At 36.5% G+C, this 18,932-nt stretch overlaps 1 protein-coding gene across 5 annotated transcripts in view; it reads right to left on the bottom strand.

Moving 5' to 3' along the window:
• Nucleotides 1–18,932, bottom strand: part of NUP62CL (nucleoporin 62 C-terminal like) — a 103,682-nt gene that overhangs the window by 46,989 nt on the left and 37,761 nt on the right. For 4 of the 5 annotated variants that reach the window (XM_027534042.1, XM_027534043.1, XM_027534040.1 and 1 more), the window contains 2 exons: nt 5,572–5,675; nt 3,937–4,035 (listed from right to left, as the gene is read on the bottom strand). In XM_027534042.1, the coding sequence (XP_027389843.1) occupies nt 3,937–4,035; nt 5,572–5,629 (157 nt within the window). In that variant the 5' untranslated portion in view covers nt 5,630–5,675. Of the gene's footprint in view, nt 1–3,936; nt 4,036–5,571; nt 5,676–8,997; nt 9,023–18,932 lie in introns of those variants that run through there. The other variant, XM_027534041.1, reaches the window with a different exon arrangement.

Raw genomic sequence — 18,932 nt, 5'->3', positions numbered from 1 at the left:
TAATTGCAATCTTACACAAAATCTCTGTACATCTCTAACCTTGCATACTTACTTGAATATATCTGTGTAATTAATCCTAGAAATGAAATTGCTAGACCAAAGGGTCAGCATGCTCTAAATTGTAATTATTTCTTTCCAAATTCCCCTGTCAAAAAAATATTGCCAATTTGTACTCCTATCAGTAGGGAAGACTGCTGCTTCTCTACACCATAGCTCATAATTGGCATACATCTTAGCCAGTATTATAGTTAAAAGCCCCACTGTTTTGTGCATTGTTTGTTAAGTGCTCATTGTGTAAGAAGGAACCAAAACTGACATAAAAGTTCAGAAAACTAAGAGAGAACTACAGGTAGAAGAGAAGTGGGCAATAAACATGGGGAAGGACAGAGTTACTAAAACTCTATCCTTTGATCCTAGATCACAAGGGTGGGCATCTACACTACTGGCAGCCTATGAGAGGGTCTGGCACAAAAAGCTCTAGCCAAACAGGGATAAAAGATGGGTCAAAATCTCAGTTTCAAAAATTTAGAACTGTGGAAAGAATCAGATGGCAGGTAAAAATATGGAAGTATTTCCAGAAATATGGAAAGCATCAGACTCTAAGCAGAAATTTGGAAATATTTCCAAACATGTAGAAAGAATCAGACAATAGACAGAGGGGAGCTGAAAGGACTGACAGAGGGAAAACGTGAAGTAAAATTAAAGAGTCATGAGCAAGTCAAAATTAAAAATAAGCTAAAATAGTATGGCAGAAAAAGGGGTAGAGAAACCAAAAAGAAGTTAAAAAAGATTTTAAAAAAGACAAAAGGAGAATGGCTAAATTATGTTTATGCAACATTAAATTCAGGAGGTCCCTAAAGCTGACTTTAAAACAACTTCTAAATTCTAATTTCCTTAAAGTTCATTGCCATGATAACACCTGTATTAGCTTTCCACAAGATTTCATTTCCCTTTTGGCCACAAGGATCCTTACAATAATTCTCCCATTCTTTGTGTTAGAAAGTGGAATGGGCAAGAGAAGATCATGTCCAAATACCAAAGATCTCTGGGGTCATCATCACTTAAAACACTGCAGAGATTACAGACTAGATCCCACATAGCATTCTTTACTGACACATGTCATCACCTTCTTCATCTAAGAATAAAAAACCTGATCTGAAAAGAATTCCTTCTTCAGAAATGCTGAAAATTAATGCCATTATCAAGACCCCCCCTTTACTGATTAATCATTCTAACATTGTATAATTACTACATTCAAGACAGAAAAACATAAACCATCAAGAAAAACACAAGTCTTTCTTGTAAAGGAGCTTATCTTCACCCAAAGAAGTTTTTTTATTTTTTTAAGTCAGCACTTCCTGACATGGACAGATGTCCAAAGATAATATATACTTAAGAAAATGGCAAATTCTAAGATTAAGTGTGTGTATCCCATTTTTTGAAAACAACAACAACAACAACAACAACAACAAACACATTTAATGTATGTTTGTATGTGTTTGGAAAAAAGGCTGTTAAGGAAAGAACCATACTGTTCCCTCTAGAGTGTGTGATATATGTATGTATGCATGTGTATATGGTTTCTGTAATATTTAGAAAAGCAACTACCATCACTACCACTAAACAAAGAAATTAACATAAATCAATGCCTCTCCAAAGATGCTGTGTGATACCTTCAGGAAAATTAATACCTGTCAGTCTAAACACAAAGGAATCAAGTCATAAAAAATAGTATGATTATTTTAAACTTTTTTATATAGTATTTTTTTATTCCTTATTTTTATGGTATTTTTAAAAGGTATAAATTAGCTCTGTCATAGTATACAATATTAAAATGACAATAATATTTCAACTAATTCCAAAAGAAGCAATAGTTTTGAGAATAAAGGTTCTATCACAGTCTGATTTTACAAGTTACAGCTCTGGTCAAAACTAAATACGAGTCAACTCCATGTTATCTGTGTACTAAAAGGAAAGCACTGTTCTACAAATAATAGAAAATAATTACATAACAAATTTGGATTTACATTTAAATAAATCTCATTCTGATCATCTTAAAAATCAATACATAACAAAGTGAGTGCTCAATGTGCTATGCTCAGTGTGCTCAGTAGTGTCCAACTCTTTGACATCCCATGGACTGTATGTAATCCACCAGGCTCCCCTGTCCATGGTATCCTCCAGGCAAGAATACTGAAGTGGGTTGCCATTTCCTCCTCCAGGGGATCTTCCTGACCCAGGGATCGAACCACATCTCCTGCACCTCCTGCACTGGCAGGTGGATTCTTTACCACTGCACCACCTGGGAAGCCTAAAATAGTGAGACCATCCTTTAAAAGACCCCACAATTCAATTTTCCTATCCTGTCTGATCAACAACTATGTACCTTATTCCATGCTAGGAATGGACAGCATTACTCACTTCTTAAGACTCACTTTAGATTCACTTTCTTAAGACTCATGCAAAAGATGAGACTGACAACAAACAAGCTTCTCTTAAAACTTGCTGATTATATCTAGGACAGAAAACAATCCCAAACAGTGATAGATTTACAGACCCAGATATCTGAGAGCTGCCCTACAGGGCTAATTTGTGAGATGAATCTGAGCAAGTAAATATACTTGGGGAGAAAGAAAGGTGAGTAGGGAAAAAAACAACTCTGGGCTGGGTGTACTGAGTTGAAACATATCTGATGGGAGGTGGGTTAACAACACAAGGCAATGGTAGATACATGGGCTTGTAGCAGTGGTGCCAGTATGCAGGAAGGAATTTGAAGACTTGGGTGGGGGTGAGGTACGGCAGAGTCATCAAAGAGCTTGCAAATTCATACTTCACTGACTCAACCCAGGACTGAAAGAATCAATTTTTTGTTCAGCATTTTATAAGGGAAACTATGTGTTACATTTTTTTTGTAAATACAATAACTTAAAAAGTTCTCAAGCCATACCCTTCATAATGCTCATAGGATGGCCAGTTAGCCAAATACACAGAAGAAACTCAGTTAAGTGTTGGTCATGCAAAAGATGGTGTACATCTCCGTTTATGAATAATTACTTTAAACTTAAGAGGGGCTGACTTTTAGCTTATGACAGGTTTGAAGAAAGATTCATTTCAGCCCTAAGTAAACTTTTTAAAGTGAAAACAAACAACACTTCCCTAAAGTGGAGTCTAACTTAAATGATAGGTTTAAGTAGTAACTGACCTCTAACCACCCAGCTCACAATAGGTAACAGTCAATGGATAACTATAGGTAATAGGCAATGGATAACTAGGGGCTTCCTTGGTGACTCAGATGGTAAAGAACCTGCCTGCAATGCAGGAGACCTGTGTTTGATTCCTGGGTTGGGAAGATCCCCTGGAGAAGGGAATGGCTACCCATTTAAGTATTCCTGCCTGGAGAATTCCATGGACAGAGGAGCCTGGTGGGCTCCAGTCCATGGGGTTGCAAAGAGTAGGACACGACTGAACAACTAACACTTTCACTAATGGATAACTAAGTTTTCTTTAATTTACAACCTACCTAGGACCTAACTGGCAGAAATAAATTTAGGATACATCTACAGAAACTCTTGTAATTAACTTTAGGAGAGGATCAACACAGGTCAAATCTTAGATTAATTTTTAGAGACTAAAACTAGGAATCCCAATATATTGGGTCACTTTAAACAGTATGATCAATAATAAAAATGTTTAAGCTTCAAAGTTGACAAGAGTTTGATAGCAGCTCTGATTATAGTCATCTAAAAGAAGTAATATCATTGGTATCAACTATGTCCTTCCACGCTTCGACAATTCTCAACATTGATGTACCTTTTGGATACTCCGATGAGATGATCAAAACCAACTGAATCCTAGAAACTACGGAATACAACCTACTTACTGTTGTTACATTTCCAGTGAGCATCCAAATACATCCCAATAATCGTAAAATCTTACTAGATGCAACAGCAGCTGCTCCATATGCTCCAGAGAAACTTAATCCAAATCCCAAAGATGTATCACCAAACATTCCAGTGGAAGTTACTGGGGCATCAACTGCAGAGAATAACATAATACTACCTATTACCCTTTTAATCAAAAATAGTGAATGAAGAATTTATATAGAGTATTTTTCATCTGAGGAGTCCTTTAGTAACTTTGGCTAAACTTAAAAAAACTATAGTCAACCCATTTAAATGAAAAGTGCAGAAAAGGCATAGATAGAGACAAAAAGTAGATCAGTAGTTGTCTGGGGCTGAGAGATCTCATTGGGATGATACAAATGTTCTAAAACTGGATTATTGTGATTGTTATACAATTCAGTAAATTTATTAAAAATCACTGAAATATACACTTAAAATAATTTTATGACATGTAGATTATACCTCCTCATTAAAGTTAATTTTAAAAAACAATGTGGTCAAGATTTCTTTTCATTTTCTAGGCAAGGACATCAAGGACAGGAAAGAAAAAAAAAAACCTATCAAAGGTCAGAAGTCAAGACTTTGAAAATGGAATTCATTCAATAATTCTAACTCCCAACCTCAGATAGGGTCATATTCACAACATCTATTATACTTGAGAAAGATATTATATATCAAGAGGTTTCCAGAATCTCAGTCATGTCTCAAGATTAAAATCATCCCTACTTGGAAGAAAATACAACTCAAGTGGCAACCTGCAATTTCAACCAATGTTCACCTATGCCAACTGCACAAGATGATGGGAATGGCAAGCCACCATTTTTCATGCTGAACTACGTATTAGCAATTCCTGGCAAGTTTTATTACCAGAAATGGTGACAATTTTGCTATAACAGAGCTTTGGGAGGACCATATTACTGCTAGGATTATAATAACAAAGTCTAATGGTTAATATCATGGCACTGTGCAGATGCCTCCAAAGCACCAGCAGTTTATGTGGACCTGTAAAAAATAATTACCTAAGATATATACAGAATTCAATATTCTCAACATTTGTTATTACTCTACTAATGGAAGATGTGTAGCAAAGAAGTTGGGTTATGAGATAATTAATGTCCCACTTCTCAGCTCAAAACATCCAGGTGTTCATCTTTAAGAGGAGAGAACAGGAGGCATCTCACAGTGTCATAAAAGTACAATACTACAGCTAGTCCTTTTGTCATGTAACACTTCTTATAGGTAAAATGTAAGGATCACAAACCTGGTCTATATAGAAGAATAAAATACAGCAAGGCTCCAACATTTGTTTCCCATTTTATCTGATTCACAAGGATAATAAGAGTTCTAACCTTCAAACATACTTGGCAAAACTCCCACTCTTCCTATTCCCATTAGCTTCAAGAAGTTGTTTCAAAACATTACAATGTTAATGAATTATATGCTTAAAATCATTACGTTAAGCTGTAATAATCATGTTAATATAAAATTCACAACGGAAGCCATGACAATTAGGTTCTTAAGCAAAGCTAGTACTGATATCAGCAATTACAGATGGGATCGAGCATAATGATAACTTATGAGGTGTCAGAGATCCATAGCTTATACTGGCAAATTGAGTTAAATGGCCTAATACGAAATAATAGTATTTTCTTTGCAACTAGTAACTTACATGAGGGCCCAGTAGCAGCAGTGCAGATAGAAGAATCTGAAAATGGGGTAAATAGCATGGTGTTTGAACTAGCAGTGGCAGCAAAAGTAGATGCTGGAGTAACCCTAAATTAAAGTAACAAGCAAAAGGAAAAAGTCAAAATCATTTTTTAACAAGTAACACAATTATAACAAACTTTACTTATATAGAGAAATAACAACAAAGCAAGGAAAATTAATAAATATGACATAGTAAAAGTGAAGTCACTCAGTTGTGTCCGACTCTTTGCGACCCCATGGACTGTAGCCTACCAGGCTCCTCTGTCCATAGGGTTTTCCAGGCAATAGTACTGGAGTGGATTGCCATTTCCTTCTCCAGGGGATCTTCCTGACCCAGGGATCGAACCCAGGTCTCCCACATTGTAGACAGACGCTTTACCGTCTGAGCCACCGGGAAAGTCCTGTCATGACATAGTAAAATTCTGATTTAAAAAATAGTTCATCAGTACTGCTTAGTATTGGCTTCCCAGGTGACTCAGTGGTAAAGAATCTGTCTGCCAGTGCAGAAGATGTGACTTCAGTCCCTGGGTCAGGAAGATCCCCAGAAGAAGGAAATTGCAACCCACTCCAGTATTCTTGCCTAGAGAATCCCACTGAGAGAAGCCTGGTGGGTTACAGTCCACGTGTGTGCTCAGTCACTCTGTTGTGTTCAACTCTTTGCAACCCCATGGATTGTAGCCCACCAGGCTCCTCTGTCCATGGGATTTCCCAGGCAAGAATACTTGGGCTTGGTGGCTCATATGGTAAAGAATCTGCCTGCAATGCATGAGACCTGGGTTGGATCCTTGGGTTGGGAAGATTGCCCTGGAGAAGGAAATGGCAACCCACTCAGTATTCTTGTTTAGAAAACCCCATGGACAGAGAAGCCTGGTGGCTACAGTCCATGGGGTCACAAAGAGTCAGACACAACTGAGCAACTAACACTTTCACTTTCAAACACAAAAGGTTACATACTGTATGATTCTATTTATATGAAATGTCCAGAAAAGGCAAATCCATAGACAGAAAGTATAATAATGGTTAGTTATCAGGAGCTGGGAGGAGAGAGTAATGAGGAGTGACTGCTGACGGTTACAGGGTTTCTTCTTGGGGTGATGAGAATGTTCTTGAATTACACAGTAGTGATAGTTACACACTCTGTGAATACATTAAAAAAAACACTGAATTGTACATTTCAAAAGGGTGAATTTTAAAATATATGAATTATACCTTAATTATCTCATCATTTTAAAAATACATGATCATCTCAATAGAAGCAGAAAAAGCATTTGAGAAAATCCAACACTTTTTCATGATGAAAACACTCAACAAACTAGAAAAAGAAGGGAACTTCTTACACATGATTAAGGGTATTTATGAAAAACTTACAGCTAACATCAATCTTAATAGTGAAAGACTGAATACTTTTCCACTGCCACCAAAAACAAAACAAGGATGTCTGCTCTTACCACTTCAATAATACATAGAAAGTTTTTGCCACGACAATTAAGCAAGAAAACAAAGGCAACCAGATTGCAAAGAAGAAATAAAATTATCTCTATTAACAGATGATATGATCATGAATACATAACAACCTAAGGAATCCATAAAAAATCTATTAGAACAATAAACAAGTTCTGCAAAGTTGCAGGATACAAGATCAATATAAAAATAAATTTCAATTCTATATATTATCAATGAACAATCCAAAAATGAAATTAAGAATATTCCATTTATGATTATTCAAAATGAATAAAATAGTTATGTACAACCCTAACAAAAGAAGTGCAAGCCTTGTATCCAGAAAAACATAAAATAGTACTAAAAGAAAGACATCCTAAATAAGTGGAAAGATCTCATGTGCATGAATCAGAAATTTTTATATTGTTAAGATGGTGTGGTAGACAGAAAAATGGTCCCCCAAAGATGGTCACATCCTAATACCCAGAGACTGTGAGCACATTACCTTATTTGACAAAAGAGATTTTACAGATGAGGTAATGGTCAAATTGGTTAAGTAACGTGATATAGGGAGTTTATCCTGGATTATCCAGGTAAGCAAAACTAAGGACATGAATCCTTAAATGTAGAGATCCTTTCCAGGCTGTGGTCAGAAGAAGATGGTGACTAAACAAGAATGGTCAGAAAGATGCAAAGTTGTTGGTACAAAGGGCCACCTAACACTTGAAATCATACTTAATGTCATCAGTCATTAGGAACTTGCAAATCAAAACCACAATGAGATACTATGTCATGGCAACTAGAATGGCTAAGGACTTCCCTTGTGGCTCAGCTGGTAAAGAATCTGCCTGCAATGCAGGAGACCTGAGTTCAATACCTGGGTTGGGAAGATCCCCTGGAGAAGGGAAAGGCTACCCACTCCAGTATTTTGGCCTACAGAATTCCATGAACTGTATAGTCCACAGGGTTGCAAAGAGTCAGACACAACCGAGCAACTTTCACATCAAAAAATAAAAAAGAGTGGCTAAAGTAAAAAAGACAGATAATATCAAGTGTTGGCAAGGAGATGGAGAAATTGGAAACCTCATGCAATGTTGATAGGAATGTAGAACAGTGTAGTCTCTTCAATAAAATTGTATGGCATTTTCTCAAAGTGTTCAACATAAAGTTACCATATGACCCAGTAATTCCACTTCTAGGAACACAAACAAAAGATATGATAATAGAGATCCACACTGAAATATGTACATGAATGTTCACAGAAGCATTATTCATAACAAAAGATGAAAGAAATCAATCCAAATAAATATCAACTGAGGAGATGATGAATAAAATGTAGTATATTAATACAATGGAATTTTATTTGGCCATAAAAAGGAAAAGAAGTATTGATATATGCTAAAACATGGATAAGCCTTGAAAACATGCTGAGGCTAATCACAAAATACCATATATTGTATGATTCTATTTATATGAAATGTCCAGAACAGAGCAGTCTAGAGACACAGAAAGCAGATTTGTGATTGCCAGAACTGGGGTGAAGAAAGAATGGGCAGTGACTGATAATGTGCATGGTGTTTCTTCAGTGGATGATGAAAATGTTGTAAAACGGACTTCAGCAATGACTGCATAACTCTGTGACTATCCTAAAAACCAATCAACTGTGCACTCTAAATGGGTAGATTATGTGGTATGTGAATTATACAATAAGTCTGTGAGAAAAAATAATAAATAGAAGTCTGGAATAAAGTTTCAGAAAACATTACTTGGCCGCTTGCTTGAAAATTTAAAATAAAAACTATAAAAGAAATAAAGTTTGAGAAATCAAGTACATGAAGACACAAATAAGATTAACTGGTTAACAGAAAACAGTTTATCTTTTCATCTTCACTATAGATCACTGCACAGGGCACATGATACTAAGTGCTCAATAAATATTTGTGCTGACCTTAACCAACCGTTTCCAGACTCCAATACATAATTACAGATATTCTTCTTCCTTTTCAAAGGGAAAAAAAGTTCTTAATAAGTAACTGCATTTGAATCTGTTGCTGCCTACATCCAACTGTTAAACAATTTATGACAATAAATAAGACCCTGCTATCCAAAACATGTAAGGCCACTGGGGGTTTGGGGACAGGGAGGAGATGCTGGGAAGGAACTGGGAACATTACCACCAACCTCAAACTATCATGGGGAATTTCCCTGGTGGCCCAGTGACTAAGACTCTGAGTCCCCAATGTGAGGGGCCTGGGTTCGAACCCTGGTCAGGAAACTAGATCCCACATGCAGCAACTAAGATCCTGGGTGCCACAACTAAGACCCAGTGCAGCCAAATAAATAGATTAATTAAAAAAACTGAAGCCTATTATACAGAGTGAAATAAGTCAGAAAGAAAAACACCAATACAGTCTATTAACACATATATATGGAATTTAGAAAGATGGTAATGATGACCCTATATACAAGACAGCAAAAGAGACACAGATATAAAGAACAGACTTTTGGACTCTGTGGGAGAAGGCGAGAGTGGGATGATTTGAGAGAATAGCATTGAAACATGTGTATTACCACATGGGAAAGGGATCACCAGTCCAAGTTCAACACACGAAACAGGGCACTCAAAGCTGGTGCACTGGGACAACCCTGAGGGATGGGATGTGGAAGGAGGTGGGAGGGGGATTCAAGATGGGGGACGCACGTACACCCATGGCTGATTCATGTCAATGTATGGCAAAAAACCACTACAATATTGTAAAGTAATTAGCCTCCAATTTAAATAGATTAATTTTAAAAAATGGAGAGATATTCCATGTTCCTGTGTAAGAAGAATCAATATTGTGAAAATGACTATACTACCAAAAGCAATCTACAAATTCAATATGATCCCTATCAAATTACCAATGGCATTTTTCACAGAACTAGAACAAAAAATTTCACAATTCATATGGAAACACAAAAGACCCCGAATAGCCAAAGCAGTCTTGAGAAAGAAGAATAGAGCTGGCGGAATCAACCTTCCTGACTTCAGATTATACTACAAAGCTACAGTCTTCAAGACAGTATGGTACTGGCACAAAAACAAAAACACAAAATGGAACAAGATAGAAAGCCCAGAAATAAACCCATGCACCTATTAGTACCTTATTTTTGACAAAGGAGGAAAGAATATACAACAGGGCAAAGAGCCTCTTCAATAAATGGTGCTGGGAAAAGTGGACAGCTACACGTAAAAGAATGAAATTAGAACACTTCCTAACACCATACACAAAGATAAACTCAAAATGGATTAAAAACCTAAATGTAAGACCAGAAACTGTAAACAACCCTTAGAGGAAAACATAGGCAGAGCACTCGATGACATAAATCAAAGCAAGATCCTCTCTGACCCACCTCCTAGAGTAATGGAAATAAAAACAAAAGTAAACAAGTGGGACCTGATTAAACTTAAAAGCTTTTGCACAGCAAAGGAAACTATAAGCAAGGTGAAAAGACAACCCTCAGAATGGGAGAAAATAATAGCAAATGAAACAACTGACAAAGGATTCATTTCCAAAATATACAAGCAGCTCATACAACTCAATGCCAGAAAAACAAACAACCCAACCAAACAGTGGGGAAAAGACCTAAACAGACATTTCTCCAAAGCAGACATACAGATGGTTAACAAACACATGAAAAGATGCTCAACATCACTCATGATTAAAGAAATGCAAATCAAAACCACAATGAGGTATCACCTCACACAGGTCAGAATGGCCATCATCCAAAAGTCTACAAACAATAAATGCTGGAGAGGGTGTGGAGAAAAGGGAACGCTCTCGCGCTGTTGGTGGGAATTGGTGGGAATGTAAATGGATACAGCCACTATGGAAGATGGTATGGAGATTCCTTTAAAAACAAGGAACAAAACCACCATATGACCAGCATTTCCACTCGTAGGCATATATCCTGAGGAAACCAGGGTTAAAAAAGATACACATATCCCACTGTTCATTGCAGCACTATTTACAATAGCTAGAATATGGAAGCAACCTACATGTCCATCGACATATGAATGGATAAAGAAGCTGTGGTACATATACACGATGGAATATTAATAAGTATAAAAAGGAACACATTTGAGTCAGCTCTGATAAGGTGGATCAACCTAGAGCCTATTATACAGAGTAAAGTGAGTCAGAAAGAGAAAGATAAATAGCATATTCTAATGCACATATACAGAATCTAGAAAAATGGTACAGAAGAATTTATTTACAGGGCAGCAATGGAGAAACAGACATAGAAAATAGACTTATGGACATGGGGAGAGGGGAGGAGAGGGTGAGAGGTATGGAAAGAGTAACACGGAAACTTATATTACCATCTGTAAAATAGATAGCCAACGGGAATTTGCTGTATGGCTCAGGAAACTCAAACAGGGGCTCTGTATCAACCTAGAGGGGTGGGATTGGGAGGGAGGTGGGAGGGAGGTGGGAGGGAGGTTCAAAAGGGAGAGGATATATGTATACCTATGGCTGATTCATGTTGGGGCTTGACAGAAAACAATAAAATTCTCTAAACCAATTATCCTTCAATAAAATAATAACAAGAAAAAAATTTTAATGGTAGCATTGCATTATTTAAAAATATAATAAAATAAAATGTATATCATAGAATATCCCTATGTTTCACTTAAGAGAAGCACCACATGTATAACATATATACTTTTAAAGAAATAACCAATTATCACAAAGGTGTTTTAATATTTCTAATTCAATACCTATCAGTGAGACTAAATTTTTATCATAGGTTTAATGGTTACTTTAATTTCTTCATTCAAAATTGCCTATTCATATCATCTGCCCATTTTCTCACTGGATTAATATCTTCTTATTACTGATTTTTAACTATTTAGTCAAATGTTGCAAGTATTTCCCAACCCCAGTTTGTCATTTGCTTTTCTTATTTTGTTTTTATTTTTTATGTAGTCAAATCTTTCCACTGTTTTCTCCTTTATGGTTTATGTCTCCATATCATGTTTCAAAATTCCTTCAAACATGAAATGTTCAACCTCATTTTTAGGAGAAAACCACAAATTATGTCTACCTTAAGAACAATTTTACCTAATATATGGGAAGAAATATTTTTTTAAAAATCTAGTAATATACTGTTTGAGGACACTGTGAAGAAAGGGGCAACTTCTGTGACTTCTAATGGTTGTGTAAACTGGTATAATCCCTATGGAAAATAAGTGGCCAATGTTTTAAGAAGTACAAATGCATCTATCTTTTGAACCAGTAATACTTCTTTTGGAAATTTATCTACAAAGATATACATCTGTAAAATGACATGTAAAATGATATCCATTGCACCACTGTTTATATTAGCAGAAGAGGAAACAACCCAAACACCCACCGGCAAGGGTCTAGATAAACTATAGCACATGCAGACAATGTGTGATGCTATAAAAATTCTGATGAAGCTCTTCATATACTGACTGATGTGAAAAGAGCTACAAAATGTTTAAAATAAGTGTATAAAGCTTTAAGTTTAAAAAGCAAGGTACATATTGATGTATGGCAAAACCAATACAATATTGTAAAGTAATTAGCCTCCAATTAAAATAAATATACTTAAAGTAGAAAAAAATAAAAAAAATAAAAAGCAAGGTACAGTGTGTAGAATATACTATTATTTATATTTTTAAAACAAGCAGAGGGCTAAGAATACATATTTTTATTTGCTAGCAAAGCCATAAAGAAACTTTTGAAGGATATATACAATTACAGTGGTTAGCCGAATAGATGGGGGGAGGGGGGAGGGAGTAATACAAGGTAGATGGGGGACAGTATACCTATTTATACTATGTTTATAGTCTTATTCTTGAACCATTTGACTGACTATATTATATATTTTTAAATTATACTTCAATAAGTGGTCCTCTCTCCAACCCAACAATTATTATTTATACATTTTCATATTCATATTTATACAATTTAAATATTTATGGTTTCATTTTCTAGCTTTAATTCACCTAGTATTTATTTCAGTTAACCTCTTTAGGCAAAACATAACCCGCTTCCCCCAGATCACCTGGCTAGCCTGCTACTGCAATTGATTTATTCACTATTCCATCCTTTCTCTCCAGAATGGAAATGTCATCTTCATAAACCCAGGTTTGATTCTGTACTTTAAAATTTTTCACTGATTTTTCTTTCTATCCTTGTTCTACAAGAGATTTCCAATTATTGAAGCACTAGAACTCATTTAGTTTTATAGCAAATATTTTAAATTTACAGTCAGATAATAAACTTATATTTTCATGTTTTTCTACAAGCAAGCTATCATTACTTTCCTTAAAAAACAAGAGATCACTAATCTCATGCATTTATCCCCTCCATTTAAACTTCAGAATCTTGTCGAGACCCTCCTTCTTTTCCTTCCCCCAAAGATTCCCACTGTGGTTTTATAAGAATGATATTAAATGCATTGATTAATTTGGAGCTAGATGACATTCTTATACTATTGAGTCCGTGTAGTCTTCATTTATTCATGTCTTTTCTTATATGCCTCAGTAAACTTTTATGGTCATCTTCATATAGGTTATGCACATTTTTAAAGTTCACTCTTAGGTACTTCATACTTTTGGTTGAAATTGTTAATGGGAACTTCCTCCATTATATTTCCCAATTACTACTGCTTAAACATGGGAAAGCTATTGTTTTTTGCATTATTTATTTTGTAACTGGCTGCATTACTTAAACCTCTTCACTAGCACTAATTAAATTTACACTTGATTTATGCCCATATTTTAAAATCTTGATCATGTGTCTCGGATACTGGCATAATTTCAGGAGCCTGACCTTAAATCACATACCCAGAGGTAACTAAGGAAACAAATACCGTTTAATAAGACTTGCTTTCAAGCTAAAGCCTTACTCTTTATTGAAGAGGTTTCAGTAATACGGGCCAGTTACTAAATAAATAATGCAAAACCAATAGCTCTTCTTTTAAAAAACAAAGTCTCATTTTCCTAATCATAGGACTACAGCAGAGTTTTTCAACATGGCACTGGTGACATTGGACCCAATAATTCTTTATGGCAGAGGGCTGTCCCATGGTAAGATATAAGGCATGTATATTTGGTCTTGTCCCCTTTCTGGGACAAAGATCCTAAACCCCTTGTAACTTCCTAAGTAATGAGAGAGACAGAAGCTTATTTGAGTTTTCTTCACAGTTCCAGAAACAGCTCCAAGAGCAATAAAGGTTTCAACCACATCTGATTTATGTTAAAAAGGTGAACTTTAGAAAGCCCCTCAGGCTGAGAGGCTGGTTACCAGAGGAACCAACAAAGTGATTAGAGGGTTGGAACTTTTAGCCTAACCCTCTGACCTCCCTGGAGAGGAGAGGAACTGGAGACTGAGTCTAATCATCAGAGGCAAAAGATTTAATCATTCATGCCAACATAATGGAACCTCCATCAAAACCCTAAAGGAAGGGGTTTGGAGAGCTTCTGGGTTGGTGTAGGTGCTAGGACGGTGTTGGTGCCTGGAGAGGACACGAAAGATCTGTGCTGCTCCCCCATACTCAGCCTTACAGCATCTCTCTATTTGGCTGTTCCTAAACTGCAGCATATATAATGAACCAGAAATTGTAAGTCAAGTGTTTTCCAGAGTTCTTTGAGGTGGTGAGCATCATAACTGAACTGTAGAATACCCAGATGGAGTCTGGAGAGTTGAGAGAATTAGTTGGTATGGGAAGAACCCCCACATATTTGATGTCAAAAGTGTTGTGTGTCAAGGACAGTAAAAATTTCCTTTATGTGCACTGCAAAGTATTTAGCAGCATCCCTGGGCTTCACTAGATGCAGGAACACTTACACAGTTTGGAAAACCAAAAATGTTTCCAGAGGGACCGCCCTGGTGGTCCACTGGTTAAGAATCCACCTTCCAATGCAGGGGACGAGAGTTTGATCCCTGGTCATGGACCTGAGATACCATATGCAGCGTGGCAGCTAAGCTCATGTGCATAATTAGAGAGAAGCCCCAGGGCCCCAAATAAGACTCGACGTGGCCAAAAATAAATAAATAAATAATATTATTTTAAAAGATTGTCTCCAGATAATGCCAAACATCCTCTGGGAGAGGGGGTGAAAATCGCCTCTACTGGACAAGAGGAAAAGTTCAATATCACAATTTTATCCATCTAGTGTTATAAGGGTAAGAAAATCAGCCTTAATGTCTTCATGTTTATGAACACAGGAAAATATCAACTATCTTAATAAATTGTTTACCATAGAAAGTAAGCATGATTTTTTTTTAACAGAATAGGGGAAGGTGGCCATACCTTACAAGATAGTGGCACTTGCTACAATAACAAAATGGTGATACTAGAACAAGAAAGGACAAATCAATAGAACAAAATAGGACACCCAGAAGCAGAACTAACCATATATAATAATTTGGTGTATGAGGAAGGCAGCATCTCAAATCAGTAGGGAAAGAATGGTTATTTAATTAAATACAATGGTTTAATTCACTGATCATTTAGAAAAAATCAGATTCCTAAAGATGTTCAAGTAATCAATAGGAAGGCAAGAAATTCCTAAAAATATAAACCACAAAAGAACAAAAAGAATTAAATCTTAAGATGAAAAATGTCTATACAAAGAAGTCCAGAGAGAGAAATTCAGAAGAATGAGAGATTTGAAAACATGAAAATTTAAATCTTAAGGATTTCCATTTCCAGGAAAATGTACTTTTCCCTATTCCTCCTCCTACATACAGCTAAAACCCATGGACATTATATATAAAACAAACAAGAAAACACCGAAAGGTGGAGAGAAGAAGGCAAATCAGCTAGGGATCTTGAGACCCAAGAAACACTGTAGTAACGAATTCCATAGGTTTTCTTTCTGTCTCATACTTCCCAGGCATGGAGTCAGACAGGCTGGCCAGCAAGAAACAACAATGGGTATAGAAAAACAAAACCCAACAAAAGCCTGCTCTTTAGACAAAAGACAAAGAAAGAGACAGAGCAATAAGAAAACTTTTAGACAATAACCACTCTCCAGTAACCAAACATCACAGAAAAGATGTGTGGCCCCACAACCTACCTATCCCAGAGAACAGTAAGCGAGGAGCCTAAACTTCTGCCACTGTGAAGCTACAGTGAGGTGTCTCAACATCCCAGCCAGGATAGTATCAGAGGAGGTCAAGTAGGGAGCCAGGATGTCATCTCTGCCAGCAGTTAATGAACCATGTCCTCACAGTGTCAGTGGAAACCACATCAGAAGCAGGAACTCCCACTCCTGCCCAGCAAGAACTAGCAGAACTTGGCTCGGGTAGCAATGGAGACGAACTGGGGAAAACAAAGTTCTACTCCCACCTTACAGTAACACAGTGAAACTCTTCTTTATCATGACAAATAAACCCAGCTAAAGCAAAAATCTTTGATCTGATTTAGAGTCTCATAATATGTCCAAGTTTCAGTTAAAAATCACTCATCCTACCAAGAACCAGAAAGATCTTAGATGGAATTTTAAAAGACAATACCAAGATGACAAATGTTAAAGCATCCATGATAAAAATGCATCAAAAAGAAATTATGAACACACTTAAAACACAAGAAAAAATAGCCTTAGCAAAAAAAAAAAAAAAAAAATCTCTACAGAGAAACAGAAGACAGAAAAAAGAGCCAAGTGGAAATCTGAGATAACCAGATAACCAATAACCAAAATGCAAAGTTAAAGCTAAGCAAAAGGACTCAGCAGTCAACTAGAGGGGATATCCTAGATTAGTGAACTTGATGACAGAATGATAGGAATCCACACCAAGACACTTAATAACAATTAAATTTCTGAAAATTAAAGACAAAGAATAAATATTGAAAATAGCAAGAGAAAGCCGGCATCTGACCTATAGAGGAAAAATCATTCAAATGACAAATAGTTACACAAACTGAGGTCCATCCGTATCATGGAACACCATGAAGCAATAAAACAAAAAATACACATGTAACAATCTGGATGATCTAAAGAAAAGTATACTGAGTGAAAAAAGCCATTCCCAAAAGATTATATGCATATGATTCCATTCATACAACATTTTAAAATTTATTTATTATTTTTGGTTGCACTGGGTCTTCTTTGCTGTGTGTGGGCTTTCTCTAGTTGTGGCGAGTGGGGGCTACTCTCTGTTGTGGTGTGCAGGCTTCTTACTGAGGTGGCTTCTCTTGTTGCAGAGCACAGGCTCTAGGCACATGGGCTTCAGTATTTAGGGCATGTGGGCCCAGTAGTTGTGGCTCAGGCTCTAGAGCATGGGCTCAGTAGTTGTGGTGCACACAGGCTTAGTTGCTCTGCGACATGTAGAATCTTCTGGACCAGGGATCGAACCTGTGTCCCGAGATTCTTATCCACTGCACCACCACAGAAGCCCCATACAACATTTTTGTAATGACAAAATCATAGTAATGAAGAACAGATTAATGGCTGCCAGGATTAAAGAGTATGGGAGCAGTAGAAAAGTAGGTGTTGCTATCAAAGGGTAAAATGGGGAATCGTAGTAGTGAGAACTATTCTATATCTTGACTACCAATATCAACATCCTGGTTGTGATACTGTACTGTAGTTTTGCAATATGTTACCACCAGAAGAAAATGGACAAAGGGGATGTGGGTGGGGTCTCTGTATTTTTTCATACAACTGCATGAGAATCTATATCAAAATAAAAAGCTTAATTTAAAATTTTTAAATATTTTAATATCCATAAAGTTCTAAGAAAAATAAAACAAACAAATGGGGGAAAATAATTATTTTTTTGGGGGGGGAATTACATCTCTCTTCACTAATGTCTAGCAGAAATTGAGCATTTCCCTTAATTATAAAGGTAGGCAACAAATTACAAAGGTTAGCATTACCTGTGATTTTTGTCACCAACAGAAATCACAGGTATGAAAATACTTCTTATACAAATATCAGAGTTAAGATATTGCAACTGCATATAAACAAGAAAAAAGATAAGCACTATATTAGAAAACTGAGCAGGGAAATCCCTGGTGGTTGAATGCTTAGGACTCCATGCTGTCACTGCTGAGGGCTCAGGTTCAATCCTGGGTCAGGGAATTAAAATCCCATATGCCACGCAGTATGGCCAAAAAAGAAAAAAGAAAGAAAACTGAGCAACAAAAGATACAAAAAGGGAAAAGGGAATTCATTCAATTCCCACTCTCCTCCCCACACAAACATATACCAAAAGAACACAAGTCATAGAGGATCCTGCTGTGATGTATGTCGGAGAGTGTTTTGCCTATGTTCTCCTCTACAGAATATTGGAAATAAAAGCAAAAATAAACAAATGGGACCTAATTAACCTTAAAAGCTTCTGCACATCAAAGGAAACAATTAGCAAGGTGAAAAGACAGCCTTCAGAATGGGAGAAAATAATGGCAAATGAAGCAACCGACAAACAACTAATCTCAAAAATATACAAGCAACTCCTACAGCTCAACTCCAGAAAAATAAACGACCCAATCAAAAAATGGGCCAAAGAACTAAATAGACATTTCTCCAAAGAAGACATACAGATGGCTAACAAACACATGAAAAGATGCTCAACATCACTCATTATCAGAGAAATGCAAATCAAAACCACTATGAGGTACCATTTCACACCAGTCAGAATGGCTGCGATCCAAAAGTCTACAAATAATAAATGCTGGAGAGGGTGTGGAGAAAAGGGAACCCTCTTACACTGTTGGTGGGAATGCAAACTAGTACAGCCACTATGGAGAACAGTGTGGAGATTCCTTAAAAAACTGGAAATAGAACTGCCTTATGATCCAGCAATCCCACTGCTGGGCATACACACTGAGGAAACCAGAAGGGAAAGAGACACGTGTACC

The sequence above is a fragment of the Bos indicus x Bos taurus genome, chromosome X (assembly GCF_003369695.1).
Source record: "Bos indicus x Bos taurus breed Angus x Brahman F1 hybrid chromosome X, Bos_hybrid_MaternalHap_v2.0, whole genome shotgun sequence".
Taxonomy (NCBI): domain Eukaryota; kingdom Metazoa; phylum Chordata; class Mammalia; order Artiodactyla; family Bovidae; genus Bos; species Bos indicus x Bos taurus.
This window is presented reverse-complemented; position numbering and strand designations above follow the sequence as displayed.